The following is a 15,319-nucleotide window of genomic DNA, read 5'->3' on the forward strand; positions in this document are numbered from 1 at the left end:
CCTGGAAGTAGAAGGCTGATGTAGGGAATCGCTCAGCTTCTGTTTCGGTTGGAGTTTGCGTGAAGGCCAATTTTTCTAGAGACCTGGATCGGGAAGAAACTGGGGCCTCTAATTGAGGTGGGAAATACACATTTTGATTTCAAGAAGGGGATTAGGGAATGCTCATCTACGATATATATTTTAGGGAAGGGAGGAAGACAGGAGGAAGGGAAAGAAGAAAGAGAAGGAAGGAAGGAGGGTGAGGAAGGAAGGGAGGGAGGGAGGGGGGAGGGAGGGAAGGAAGGAAGGAAGGAGGAAGGAAGGAAGGGAGGGAGGGAAGGAAGGAAGAAGGAAGGAAGAAGGAAGGAAGAAAGGAAGGAAGGAAGAAAGGAAGGAATGGAGGACTGGATATATCCTTTTCCTACCCACACTCCTTTTCTTCTGTGTTATATCTTTTTCAAACTACGAACTTAATAGCCAGCCCTTTCCAATCAGGGATGGGATCCAACCTGTTCATATCATCTCTATAACTGTCTGGTTCAGTTCTGCAACCCAACAAGAAAAACACAGACTTCAGAGGATAATTAGAACTGCAGAAAAAATAATTGCTACCAACCTGCCTTCCATTGAGGACCTGTATACTGCACGAATCAAGAAGAGGGCCGTGAAAATATTTACAGACCCCTCACATCCTGGACATAAACTGTTTCAACTCCTATCCTCAAAACGACGCTATAGAGCACTGCACACCAGAACAACTAGACACAAGAACAGTTTTTCCCCGAAGGCCATCACTCTGCTAAACAAATAATTCCATCAACACTGTCAAACTATTTACTGAATCTGCACTACTATTAATCTTCTCATAGTTCCCATCACCAATCTCTTTCCATTTATGACTGTATGACTATAACTTGTTGCTGGCAATCCTTATGATTTATATTGATATATTGACCATCAATTGTGTAGTAAATGTTGTACCTTGATGAACGTATCTTTTCTTTTATGTACACTGAGAGTATATGCACCAAGACAAATTCCTTGTGTGTCCAATCACACTTGGCCAATAAAAATTCTATTCTATTCTATTCTAGTTGTGACCTGCAGTTGGGGTCACCAACCCATCCTGGAGCTATGCCATCCTATTTAGCTGTGTTTTTAAGTTGCGTGCATGCATGTAAGTACGTGCACAAGCAAAGCGCATATGTAGGAGGCCGTGCTTGTGCATGGAAGGCGTGCGAACAAAGCGAGCATGCGCGCACACACATTTTTGGTGCTGGGGCAAACCGGTAGTTCCATTATATGAAGCCCACCTCCGTTTTAGATTCTTATCTTCGGGAATCTTTCAGGCTGAAGATAACAGGGTTAAAAAGGAAGGCGGAGGAGAGCGTTGACCTGGATCTTCACCCCATCCTCCATTCCCCAGTTTCTGCACACAAAAGCGGATGATGTTCGCAGGAGAATTAAAAAAAAATAATTGTGCAACAGTAACATCGCAACCCAGCCTTTTGCAGTTTGTGCTTGCACAAACCTGGCTGCAGAGTTAACCCCTTTTCAGTGGTGCACTGGATCACAAACTAACCAAACCAGTTGGGTTTGCTCAATAGGCTTTGCCACTAAAGCTATCCAAGGATAAAATTAACCAAGTTTAGGCCTCTGTGGATTGTTACACCCAACGCGGTCATCTTTCCCTCTGACTTGTTCTGTCCTCCTTCGCCTCCGTCCGAGTGATGGCTTTATTAGCCGGCACTATCAGCTCTGGCAGCAAAATAGCGAGCATTTGCGAAGTGTCTCTGTTATCTCCCTTGACGCCAATGAACAAACTTGGCAGAACAAACTTCAGCTCTTAGTTAATCAGTTGATTTGCCTGCTATGAAGAGGCACAGCAGCTCTTGCTGCCTTTATATCCTGTGGGGTGCGGCTCCATGACTCAGCACTTCCTAGGCCTGCCCCACCCCTGCTTTTGTTGTTCCCGCCTCTCCTGCCTACGAAACCTAGTCCAGCCAGGCCTGATTGCCATCAGCTGGGTCTGGAGGCGTGGCCTGGGTGGGGAAAGAGTCAGGGGACGGAGGCCTCGTTATCTCTTCCACCTGGCCTGCCTCTGGCACCTGGAGCTGAGCCAGGGAAGCCGGTGCTCCTGAGGTAAGTCCTGACGGCCCTTCCCCTTCACTGTCCAAGTCACTTTCTGGCAGGAGGCCCGGCTCGGGGGGTGCAGACACAACACGTTTAGTACCCAAATGAAAAAGGGAAGCATAAGATATCCAAATATTTAATCATCGTTTTCATTGGCCAAACAATTGAATAGGAAGAAGAAGAAGGGTGTCGATTGTAGCTGCTAGTCCACACAGAGCCACACTGAAAGTGAGAAACCAAAACCAGGTCTTGTCCTTCGCATCTGTAAGAAATAAACATGTAAAATCAGCACTTGGTGGATGGGAAGTCTCAACCCACTCGCTAGAAACCCCGCACGGTGTTTTGTACCAATCGAAGAGAACATTTGTAGCTCAGGAGTGAACTGTGGAGTCTTTGGTGCTCTCTGAGCTTGGTTGTTTTCTTGCAGACGTTTCATTACCAAACTAGGTATCATCATCAGTGTTAGAAAGGAATGGAGTTTGTTGTTATTTTTATATACTAGTACAGTGACGGCGAACCTGTGATAGCACTGACTCCTACAACAACCAATAGAATACATTTCTTGCTCAGGAACAGGAAGCTCAAGGGCAAGGACCAAGAGAGAGTGTAAATAACCCTCACTCTCCACTCCACCAGGACGTCAAACCCACGTGGTCCTGTTCATCAATGAACCATTTTCCCAATCAGCCTCCATGTTTCCAGTGTTTTTCTCCCCACTTGGAACTGAACCAGATGTTGTGGTCCATCAGGAGCCTACGGAGCTGGCAATGGAGTCGGACAGCGATGAGGCTGAGGTGAGGCCAGGGCCATCGGGGAGTGAGGTGCGGACTCCAGAGCCTCCAGAGACTGATAGTAGCGAGGCAAAGGAACAGGAGGAGCCTGTTCTTGATGCAAGCATGACAAGAGCTGCCAGAAGGCAAGAGCAGCTCAAGCAGCGAGGACAACTCGGGAGCCAAGAGAGGACAACACTAGCCAAGAGATGATTGGCCCCTGCCATAAGGCTTAAAACAGACCAGCACCGGCATTTCAGCTTTGCCGGAAAACAATGTTGTAGCTGTGTCTTCTGCTTCATCTACGTCTTTGTTTTTGTGGCTTCTGGACATTTGCCAGGAAGGGCCTTTGGCTGTTTGCCTAATTGGACTAAGGTTTGTAAGATAACTGAAGAATTTGTGTTTGGGAGGCATTTGTTCGAACGAGGTTGGGAATGAAGTAATTCCCAACTGTTCAAATAAAGTTTGTTTTTCCACAGACTGAGTTTGTTGCTACCTACTTGCGTCTGGGTCACAACACCAGATGGATATTTCTTCCAACAGAGATTGTGTTAGATTTGGAAGGCGTAAGAGACCATTCATATAAAAAGTGGAAATTTGGTGTCATTTCAAATCAACTTAGCACGGCTGAGCTCCAGGAACAAAGGAGTTACAGAAATCTCCTTTGAGTTACCTTATACATAAGATGGGTGGTCAATGAATTTGATAATAAATTAATAAATCTCATCCATGCAGTTCCCGTTCTCTTTCTCCATATTCACCTAGGAAATTCTAATCCCCTTATATCGCACGACTGCAAAGAAGAAAAACTGATGCTTTCAGAATCAATGAATTTATTTATTTTTTCATAATAAGCCCAAAAAAACCTCACCTGTTGAAGCGCCACCTGCTACCTGGGAGACCTGTCCATTCGCAGCTCTTTTCTTCTGGTAAGCTGCAAGAGGTAAGTCGTAAATAAATTGCAGCAGGAAGGATTATTTTACACACACACACACACACACACACACACACAGTTACCGTGTTTTGCCTGCAGTTACTGATGTAGAAAAGGACTTGGTTTGGACTGCTCACACAGTTACCGTGTTTTGCCTGCAGTCACTGATGTAGAAAAGGACTTGGTTTGGACTGCTTAGAAATGGGGTTTGGGATTTAGGGGAGCAAAGGGAGAGACTGTGGGAACTAGATTTCTCTGGGGCCTTCCCTTCAGGCTTTGCTGAGGGTTGCACTACATTTCCCAGCATTCTTTGCAATTCATCTCCGGTCACTGCCTTACTCTCTAACACAGTATTTTTCAATCTTGGCCACTTGAATGACATGTGGACTTCAACCCCCAGAATTCCCCAGCCGAGAAGCTGGAGAAACACTAGTCTAATAACATCTAGAGCAGGGGTCCCCAACCTTTTGGATCTCAGGGGACCACCAAGTTCATAATTTTAAAACCCATGGACCACTAATACGAATCCAGGGCGCTGCTTGCTGAAGCACCTGGACTCCCAGTAATGGGATGGGGTCCTTAAGGCACTCTCCCTCCTCTCTCTTTCTCTCTCTCTGTTTCTCCCCCCCTCTTCCCCCTCTTTCTCTCTCATTCTCTCTCTCTCCCCCTTTCTCTTTCTCTCTCTCCCACTCATTCTCATTCTCTCATCTCTCTTTCTCTCTTTTTCCCCCTCTCTTTCTCTTTCTCTCTCTCCTAAACATTCTCTCATTTCTCTTTCTCTCTTCCCCTCTTTCTCTCTCATTCTCTCTTTCTCTCTCTTCCCCACTCTCTCTCTCTCTCATTCTGGTGCTCTCATTCTCTCTCACACACTCTCTGATTATCTCTCTGTCTCCTTTTTTTCTCTCTTTCTCTTATTCTCTTTCTCATTCTCTCTCTTTCATTCTGTCTCTTTTTCTCTATTTCATTTTGCGCGGCATCAGCATTCCGCCTCGGTATATGTGCGCCAGCCGGTGGAGCAAAGTAGCCCTCATCTCCTGCTGCTTAGGACTCGGAGCAGTAAACGGTGTCTGGTCAGGGGAGCAGTCGGATTTTGCTCTCTATTGCGGATGCCAGATCAGCCCCCTACAAGCTCTTGTCTCAACAGCTGTTTTCTAAGCCTTTTCTTGTGACAAGGTGCAGTTGTGTTAACTACGTTTTAGGGACTGTAAGCACCCCAGTCTTGTCTCGGCACCACTGTTCTTCAAGCCACATCAGCCACCCTCAGGATCAGTCTAATTCAGGATCCCTGGCAGGAAAAGGACACTCTTACCTTTCAAATTAAATGGGTGGGGTCCGGTAGCCAGCCCCTCCTTCAATAATCGTTGTGCCCATACTCGGAGGGTCTCATCAAGCCGGTAACGGCAACGCAGAGTCAATCTAGCCATCCGAGGGAGGGAAAAAAGCAGTGCCATGACACCTCCCATCACAATCAAGGGTGGGATTCAGCCAGTTTAGACTGGTTCAGACCGGTTTGGGTGAACCAGATGCTAATTTTACATCTGGTTCACTGAACTGGTAGTTACAAGGACTGGCTGGCTCTGCCCAGCCCACCCCTCCCCTCCCAGGAGTCACCACATGGCCTGTTTTGGATGTGAAGTAAGTGCAGGGCCCACGCGGAGGCTCTGGGAGGGCGAAAAATAGGCCTCCCGGAAGTATCGGAAGTCCAGAAACGGGCCCATTTCTGGCCTCTGGAGCCTGGGGGAGGCCGTTTTTGCCCTCCCGGAGGCTCGAGGAAAGCTTCCAGAGCCTGGAGAGGGCAAAAATGCTCCCCCTGCTGTGGTGCAGGAGACCGAGTAGACCACACCCACCCAGCAACTGGGCAGAGAACCGGTTGCTAAAATTTTTCAACACCCTCCCCCGGATCACAATATTGTACAATTTGACATTTTACGTCCTGACTGTTGCAATGCGCTCTTCATGGGGATGCCCTTGAAAAGCATCTGGAAGCTCCGATGGGTTCAAAATGCAGCGGCCCACAAGGTTTTGTGAAGACCCAGATGTGCACATGTGTAGCCTCTTCAGTTGCATTGCAATTGGCTTTTCAGGTGCAATTCAAGGTACTAGTTTGTCACCTTTAAAGGCCTTGGGACCAGCTTATCTGTAGGACAGTCTCTTTTTGGTTATATCCAGCTGACCCACTATGGTGGGGAGAGGCAGGAAATGCTGTGGGTCTCCTCTCCTAAGGCGTCCCAAACAAGTGGGATTCTACCAGTTCGGATTGATTCGGGCGAACCGGCAGCTCCGACGATCAGCTGGGAGCAAACCAGTTGGCTCCGACGATCAGCTGGGCCTGTCCGCCTGCTCCTGAGCTTTACTTACTTTTATCTTTGCAGCTGATTAGTGTGGAAGAGAGGATTGCCGCGCCTCAGCTGTTTTGATTCCCTAGCACTAACACGGAAGGTGATTTTTCTTTGAAGTGCGCATACACGCGCAATCACTAAACCGGTTGTTAAACCGGAAGGATCCCACCACTGGTCCCAAAGCTGCTTTTCCAAGGGGCAGCGGGACTTCCTTTGTTTTTCCTTAAAGAGGTTTCACTTCTGATCCAAGAAGCTTCTTCGGTTCTATCAGAAGACTTTCGATCAGAAACGTCTTCAAGGAAAAACAAAGGAAGTCCAGTTGCGTCTCGAAAAAGCACCTTTGGGACAACCATGACCTGGATGATTGAGAATCTGCATGGACCCACTCCTAAGAAGGTCTATCTGGTGGGACCCAGAAGAAGGACCTTCTGTGTGGTGGCTCTCGCTCTCTGGAAAATAATCCCTGCATTGATTAGACTGGCCACCATTTTGATACACTTTCGCAAGACCCCGAAAGACCGTTGGTTTTGCCAACGGGCCTGTGGAACCCATGATGGGATGGACCCCCCTCAAGTGGCTTGTTTGATTGTTGTTGTTGCCGGGTGTGTGCAGGGGAGGGCTGCTGGGGGTTTGCAGGGATTTGGGAGAACCTCTAGCTAGGATTCTGTGCAGTTCGGAGAACCCCCAAATCCCATTCCTGGCTGGTCCCTCCCCTTCCACCCCCTTCCCACCCCTCCCAGGAGCCCGTTTTGGATACAGGTAAATGCAGGGCACGCACGGAGGTTCGGGGAGGGCAAAAAGCAGGCCTACTGGAAGTTCGAGAAGGCCAGAAACGGGCCCATTTCCGGCATCCAGAGGGCCTCCAGAGCCTGGGGAGGACATTTTCGCCCACCCAAAGGCTCGAGGAAAGCCTCCAGAGCCTGGGGAGGGCAAAAATGCATCTCCCCTCACTGTGGTGCAGGAGGGCAACTAGGCCTTGGCCACCATGGCCACGCCCACCCAGTAACTGCGCAGAGAATCCTTGGCTAAATTTTTTACTACACTTGATCTTAGCCAAAAGGCCGAGAAGCAAAAAGGCCTTGGCTAAAATTTTTGAAGCCCACCCCTGTGTGCGTGTGGAGAGTTATTGTTTTTACTGCTTCGATATTCTTTTTTTTAAAAAAAAAATTTGTAAGCTGCCCCGAGTTACTGTGAGTGAGTGGGCAGCCATATAAATGGTCTAAAAAAAGTAAATATCCAGTAATTGATTCAGCAGGAATATCTTCCTCTAGGAGAGTCCTAATTTTTTTTCATTTTTTTTTCTTGTTTGCTTTTTACCTATACTGAGGGTCCCTGGTTATGATGGGTTTTTCTTTCGGAATCATCTCGCTCTCGAAGATCACTTCGTTTTCATACACCAAGTAGTTTTCTTCAAACTGAAAGAGGACAGGCAAAAAAAGACGATTACAAAACATTTAACTTCTCCGGAATTGTTGGCCGAACACCTCTCAGAACGTCCCACCAAGGGCCAATCCTGCTGCACGATACAAGTCATCCTCGATTTATGGCCAAGATTGAGCCCAACGTTTCTATTGCTAAGTGAGATGATTGTTCAGTGGGTTTTCCCTTTCTTGCCGCCGTTGCTAAGGGCCTCTGGTGGCTCAGACTGCTAAGACAGTCTGTTATTAACACAGCTGCTTGCAATTACTGCAGGTTCAAGTCCCACCAGGCCCAAGGTTGACTCAGCCTTCCATCCTTTATAAGGTAGGTAAAATGAGGACCCAGATTGTTGGGGGCAATAAAAGTTGACTTTGTATATAATATACAAATGGATGAAGACTATTGCTTAACACAGTGTAAGCCGCCCTGAGTCTTCGGAGAAGGGCAGGATATAAATGCAAAAAGTAATAATAATAATAAAAAAGTGAACCACTGCAGTTTGTCAGTGTATTCATGATCGGCAGAGACATGGTAACAAGGTCAGCAAATGAATAGGCATAGCAACTGGGTCAGTGTTGTGGTTCGCCAGCAGCCTGTGGACCTGGCAGCAAGTTGGACAGTGAGGAGGCTGGGGAGGACAATGGGCCAGTCCTGGAGTCAGAGGAAGGCCCGGACGAGAGCTCTGCGTCAGAGGCAGAGATGGGGCCAGGGCCATCTGGGAACGATGCGCGGACTCCGGAGCCTCCAGAGGCGGGCAACAGAGAGGCAGAGGAACAGGAGGATCCTGTTCCTAGTGCAGGCATGCGAAGAGCTGGCAGAAGGCAAGAGCAGCTGAAGCAAAAAGGACGACTTAGGAGTAAGGCCAGAAGATGATTGGCCACTCCCATAAGGCTTAAAAGAGCAGCAATGAGCCATTGGGTTCTTTGTAGAAAAGCAATGTTGATTCCATTGCTTCATCTCAGCGTCTCTTGAATTTTGTGGGGGCCAAAGACAACAAAGGTTGGTGATAAGGCTGACTAAACCTTAACCCAATCGAAAATCTTTGGAGCCGACTAAAGAAACTTGTTAGTCAGAAGCGACCCAGCAATAAAACCCGGTTAATAGAAGCAACCATTCAATCTTGGTTTAACATTACAACAGCGGCAGAACTAAAAGACTTGGTTCACTCCATGGGAAGATGTTGTAAGGCCGTAATTCATGCTGAAGGTTACCCAACAAAGTATTAACTGACGGTGATAATTTTTGTATATCTCATTTTTTCTATGGTGATAATTTTTTCTATGTGTTTCACTTTTCTTTTTTATACTGCATCTGCTATTCTAATAGCAAATCCTTCATAAAAGGTATTGCAGTACATTCTTGATTAAATTATCTTTCCATTGATATATAATGTTATGGTACTACTCCCCCCCAAAAAAGCGATGTCATTAGCTAGTTTTAGAAAATACACTTTTCCCAAAAGGTTTCCACAATTTTGGCCACTACCTACCCTATACTCAGGGGATGCAGTGGTTCAGTGGCTAAGACGTTGAGTTTGTCAATGGAAAGGTTGGCAGTTCAGCGGTTTGAATCCCTAGTGCTGGGTAATGGGGTGAGCTCCCGTTCCTTGTCCCAGCTTCTGCCAACCTAGCAGTTCGAAAGCATGTAAAAAATGCAAGTAGAAAAATAGGGACCATCTTTGGTGGGAAGGTAACAGCGTTCTGTGCTGCTTTGGCGTTGAGTCACGCTGACCACATGACTGTGGAGACGTCTTTGGACAGCGCTGGCTCTTTGGCTTTGGAAACAGAGATGAGCACCACCCCCTAGAGTCGGGAACGACTAGCACATATGTGCAAGGGGAACCCTTACCTTTTCCCTACACTCAAGTTCCTTGTTATCCTGGCTCCCATCCACATCCCAACAACTCTTACTTACGCTTCTGATGGTACCACAGGTGTTCACAGAGAAGACGAAGAGGGCCTTGGTGTCATCAACTCCTACTGGTCTACAGTTCTTATCCCGTAGATGAGTTCTCCTAGGATTTAACTCTGGTTTGGTATCCAAGCTGAGCATGGTAGCGGTCATAGTTCCATTGGGAAAGCATACTGCAGAATAATGACAATGAAATAGTTTAATATGCCAACAAAGTTCCAGCAATCGGGGAACCGAAGTCATTTAATCCAGAACTTTCCACCTTGCTGAGTTTATTTCCAAAACTCTGGCCTGAAAAAACTACCAAAAACAGCCAAAAAAAACAACAGGCATGTCCACGCCAGCCAGCTTGTTGTGACTCGTCCTCCCTTCTCTCCTCAGCCGGGCCCCTCCCGTCTCCAACTGGGCCTTTTATCAGACTCCGAGTCTGATAATGAAGATGAAAGGCCTGTCATGACTCCAGCCCCCGGCCCTGGCCCCATGCCCGGAGAGGATTCAAGGAGTGAAAGGAGAAGCCCAATAAACCTCACTCATACAGCGTGTGTTCCTTTGGCTCAGCCTTCAGAGCAGGAAGCCAGCCAAGTGGTGGAATTACCTGGGCCTACTCCCTCTGACCCCTCCCTTTCCCAGAAGCTGACAGCAGATCCAGCTGAAGACAATTCAGTTTGGGTGGACCCTCGCTTCCGGAGATCTTAGAGGCGATGCCAGCAGAAGGAAGGGTGGGGCAGGCCTGGATAAATGCTGAGTCATGGAGCCACACCCCACAGCCTATATAAAGGACCTACTTTTGGCATTCCAACCTTGAGTCAAGCAAAGTCTTAGCTAGTTTGCTGATATCAGACCCTATCACTGAAGTCACAACTTGGACTCCTGCCTGCCCTGATAAACCTCGAAGGAACTTGGCAAGAGCAGAGGCTTCATTGTCACATTTGTTACGGACTTCCTTGACTCGTTCATCAGAGTGAGAGTGGAACACGACACAGCTGGTCTTTGGGTTTCCGGTGCTCTGATGCACATGAAGACCAGCTGGCCAGTGTGCATGCAGGAAACTCAAAGACCAGTTGACCGGCACACTCATGTGCGCACAGGCACATGCATTCCAGTTTGAGCACTGGAAAAGGTTAACCATCATTGCTGTAGAGAGAAAAGCCTTGCTATATGGTTGGACTGAGCTACCGGTTAATTTTAGTGTAAAGACCCCCCCGTCATACCTTGAAAATAGAATAGAATAGAATTTATTGGCCAAGTGTGATTGGACACACAAGGAATTTGTTTTGGTGCATACGCTCTCAGTGTACATAAAAGAAAAAAGAAAAAACCTTCATCAAAGATACAACATTTACAACACAAATTATGGTCATAGGTTGCAATTTAACCCTTAATGGTAGCAACAAAAAGTTAGTCATACAGTCATAAGTGGAAAGCGATTGGTGATGGGAATGATGAGAAGATTAATGGTAGTGCAGATTTAGTAAATAGTTTGACAGTGTTGAGGGAATTATTTGTTTAGCAGAGTGATGGCCTTCGGGGAAAAAACTGTTCTTGTGTCTGGTTGTTCTGGTGTGCAATGCTCTATAGCAGCGGTTCTCAACCTGGGGGTCGGGACCCCGTTGGGGGTTGAATGACGATTTGCCAGGGGTCGCCTAAGACCATCGGAAATATGGGAAGTATACTTGCGAGTCGAAGAATCGCGCTCCAATGGTTGACTCCACAAGCCAGCTTCAGGCTCTTCAAATCGCTAACCGAATTCGGCTTCAGGCGCGATGAATTAAAAAAGAGAGAAATCTTTGCTCTGATGTCTCCCTCTCAAGCAATCACTCCCAATTGCTAGCCTAATCTGGCTTCAGGCGCGATAAACTTAATAGGGGAGGCGTCTCCGCTTTAATGCCTCCGACCTCAAGGCAATCGCAAGCAGTTCAGATCGCTAGCTAATACGGCTTCAGGCGCGATAAATTCAAAACGAAAATAATTTTACGGTTGGGGGTCGCCACATCGTGGGGAATTGTATTAAAGGGGTCGCAGCACTATAAAGGTTGAGAACCACTGCTCTATAGCGTCGTTTTGAGGGTAGGAGTTGAAACAGTTTATGTCCAGGATGTGAGGGATCTGTAAATGTTTTCACGGCCCTCTTCTTGATTCGTGCAGTATACAGGTCCTCAATGGAAGGCAGGTTGGTAGCAATTATTTTTTCTGCAGTTCTAATTATCCTCTGAAGTCTGTGTCTTTCATGTTGGGTTGCAGAACCGAACCAGATAAATAAATAAAGAACCAAATAAAAGGAGAAATAAATAAAAATAAATAAAAACCAAATAAAAGGAGAAGCAGCACTTGCCTTTGTGAAAATGGGACTACTTAGCCTTGCCTGGGGTTGAAGGACCTAGCAGGATCACTCAATAGATGCTCCAGCCACTGCTAGAATTGAATATTTTATTTGGCCACTTGTAATTAGACACACAAAGGATTGGTCTCCTTGCATAAGCTCTCAGTTTACGTTATACATCTTGATCAGTGATGAAATCTAAATTTCATTCCTACCGGTTCTGTGGATGTGGCTTGGTGGGTGTGGCTTGGTGGGGGGGGGTGTCATGTGACTGGGAGGGCTACATGTGACTGGGTGGGCGTGGCTATGTGACTGGGAGATCAAAAGACAGAAACTCACTAACAATGTCCTGCTGGAGCAGGGTTGGACTAGATGACCTCAAGGTCCCTTCCAGCTCTGGATTATCCTCTGAAGCTGCCTCTAGTGCCAGGTTTGTAGTCTGTCCTTCCTCTCCTTTTTCCTCCTTCCCTCCCTCCTTCCCTTCCTCCCTCTCTCTCTCTCTCTCTCTCTCTCTGTCTCGCTCTCTCTCCTTCTTTCTTTCCTTTTTTCCATTTTTCTTTCTTTCTCTCTCTCTCTCTCAAACAAACCCCCACCCCATTTTTTGCCAACAATCCCCCCCCCATTTTTTGCCTAGCAGGCTTCAGCTTTTTTACCTTTTAAAAAAACGCTTTTAAAAGTTTAAAAAAAACAAAAACTCTGATGATCAGCTGGGATCGTCAAAGCCTTATTTTAACCCTTTAAAAACATTTTAAAGGTCGGAGAGGTTGTTAAAAATGCTTTTAAAAGTTTTTTTTAAAAAAGGCTCTCATGATCACATGGCTCATCTGGGCCTGGGGGGGGGAGGGCGGCGCGCAGGGATTTTTGCTATCGGTTCTCCGAATCACCCGCCACCATTGCTACCGGATTGGGCGATCCGGTCCGAACCGGGAGCATTTCAACCCTGATCTTGACTCACCCAGTAATTTTCCAGTAGGGAACGCACAAGATCTGGAGAACTCCATCATGGTCAGCAATGTCTTGTTATCCCGCAGGGTGAAATCTAGCCGGACAGTAACTCCATAGAGAGAGATTTCCTGAAGCATGGAGGAAAGACAGAGGTTAGAGAGGGTTCTGTAGAAAGTTAGCGCTCAACCCCTCTCCTAGAAGAATTGAAATATTTTGAGAAATAGTAAAAAGGCAGGATATTGTATTTCCCTGGATGAGAAATGGAGAAACACGCTCGTGGAAAGTTGCCTCCTCACCTTCCTTAATAGCCCTCAGCAGATGTCAGCACTTAATAATAATAATAACAACAACAGAGTTGGAAGGGACCTTGGAGGCCTTCTAGTCCAACCCCCTGCCCAGGCAGGAAACCCTACACTGTTTCAGTCAGATGGTTATCCAACGTTTTCTTTAAAATTTCCGGTGTTGGAGCATTCACAACTTCTGGAGGCAAGTTGTTCCACTGATTAATTGTTCTAACTCTCAGGAAATTTCTCCTTAGTTCTAAATTGCTTCTTTCCTTGATCAGTTTCCACCCATTGCTTCATGTTCTACCCTCAGGTGCTTTGAAGAACAGCCCGACTCCCTCTTCTTTGTGGCAACCTCTGAGATATTGGAACACTGATATCATGTCTCCCCTAGTCCTTCTTTTTATTAAACTAGACATACCCAGTTCCTGCAACACAAATTATGGTCATAGGTTGCAATTTAACCCTTAATGGTAGCAACAAAAAGTTAGTCATACAGTCATAAGTGGAAAGCGATTGGTGATGGGAATGATGAGAAGATTAATGGTAGTGCAGATTTAGTAAATAGTTTGACAGTGTTGAGGGAATTATTTGTTTAGAGAGTGATGGCCTTCGGGGAAAAAACTGTTCTTGTGTCTGGTTGTTCTGGTGTGCAATGCTCTATAGCAGCGGTTCTCAACCTGGGGGTCGGGACCCCGTTGGGGGTCGAATGACGATTTGCCAGGGGTCGCCTAAGACCATCGGAAATATGGGAAGTATACTTGCGAGTCGAAGAATCGCGCTCCAATGGTTGACTCCACAAGCCAGCTTCAGGCTCTTCAAATCGCTAGCCGAATTCGGCTTCAGGCGCGATGAATTAAAAAAGAGAGAAATCTTTGCTCTGATGTCTCCCTCTCAAGCCAGCTGCAATCACTCCCAATTGCTAGCCTAATCTGGCTTCAGGCGCGATAAACTTAATAGGGGAGGAGTCTCCGCTTTAATGCCTCCGACCTCAAGGCAATCGCAAGCAGTTCAGATCGCTAGCCAATATGGCTTCAGGTGCGATAAATTCAAAACGAAAATAATTTTACGGTTGGGGGTCGCCACATCGTGGGGAATTGTATTAAAGGGGTCGCAGCACTATAAAGGTTGAGAACCACTGCTCTATAGCGTCGTTTTGAGGGTAGGAGTTGAAACAGTTTATGTCCAGGATGTGAGGGATCTGTAAATGTTTTCACGGCCCTCTTCTTGATTCGTGCAGTATACAGGTCCTCAATGGAAGGCAGGTTGGTAGCAATTATTTTTTCTGCAGTTCTAATTATCCTCTGAAGTCTGTGTCTTTCATGTTGGGTTGCAGAACCGAACCAGATAAATAAATAAATAACCAAATAAAAGGAGAAATAAATAAAAATAAATAAAAACCAAATAAAAGGAGAAGCAGCACTTGCCTTTGTGAAAATGGAATTACTTAGCCTTGCTTGGGGTTGAAGGACCTAGCAGGATCACTCAATAGATGCTCCAGCCACTGCTAGAATTGAATATTTTATTTGGCCACTTGTAATTAGACACACAAAGGATTGGTCTCCTTGCATAAGCTCTCAGTTTACGTTATACATCTTGATCAGTGATGAAATCTAAATTTCATTCCTACCGGTTCTGTGGATGTGGCTTGGTGGGTGTGGCTTGGTGGGGTGTGTGTCATGTGACTGGGAGGGCTACATGTGACTGGGTGGGCGTGGCTATGTGACTGGGAGATCAAAAGACAGAAACTCACTAACAATGTCCTGCTGGAGCAGGGTTGGACTAGATGACCTCAAGGTCCCTTCCAGCTCTGGATTATCCTCTGAAGCTGCCTCTAGTGCCAGGTTTGTAGTCTGTCCTTCCTCTCCTTTTTCCTCCTTCCCTCCCTCCTTCCCTCCCTCCCTCTCTCTCTCTCTCTGTCTCGCTCTCTCTCCTTCTTTCTTTCCTTTTTTCCATTTTTCTTTCTTTCTCTCTCTCTCAAACAACCCCCCCCCATTTTTTGCCAACAACCCCCCCCCCCATTTTTTGCCTAGCAGGCTTCAGCTTTTTTACCTTTTAAAAAACGCTTTTAAAAGTAAAAAAACAAAACAAAACCCTCTCACGATCAGCTGGGATCGTCAGAGCCTTATTTTAACCCTTTAAAAACATTTTAAAGGTCGGAGAGATTGTTAAAAATGCTTTTAAAAGTTTTTTTAAAAAAAGGCTCTCATGATCACATGGCTCATCTGGGCCTGGGGGGGGGGAGAGCGGCGCGCAGGGATTTTTGCTATCGGTTCTTCGAATCA

At 46.5% G+C, this 15,319-nt stretch overlaps 1 protein-coding gene across 1 annotated transcript in view; it reads right to left on the bottom strand.

Annotated features, from left to right (window-relative positions):
* Positions 1 to 2,261: 2,261 nt before the first annotated feature.
* The window catches only part of LOC131197906 (uncharacterized), a 43,744-nt gene continuing 30,686 nt past the window's right edge, over positions 2,262 to 15,319 (bottom strand). The window contains exons 14-18 of the mRNA XM_058182409.1: positions 9,489 to 9,658; positions 7,473 to 7,570; positions 5,126 to 5,232; positions 3,754 to 3,816; positions 2,262 to 2,374 (exon numbers count right to left, since the gene is read on the bottom strand). Of these exons, the coding sequence (XP_058038392.1) occupies positions 2,262 to 2,374; positions 3,754 to 3,816; positions 5,126 to 5,232; positions 7,473 to 7,570; positions 9,489 to 9,658 (551 nt within the window). The remainder of the gene's footprint in view (positions 2,375 to 3,753; positions 3,817 to 5,125; positions 5,233 to 7,472; positions 7,571 to 9,488; positions 9,659 to 15,319) is intronic.

Source organism: Ahaetulla prasina, chromosome 4, assembly GCF_028640845.1.
Source record: "Ahaetulla prasina isolate Xishuangbanna chromosome 4, ASM2864084v1, whole genome shotgun sequence".
Lineage (NCBI taxonomy): Eukaryota > Metazoa > Chordata > Lepidosauria > Squamata > Colubridae > Ahaetulla > Ahaetulla prasina.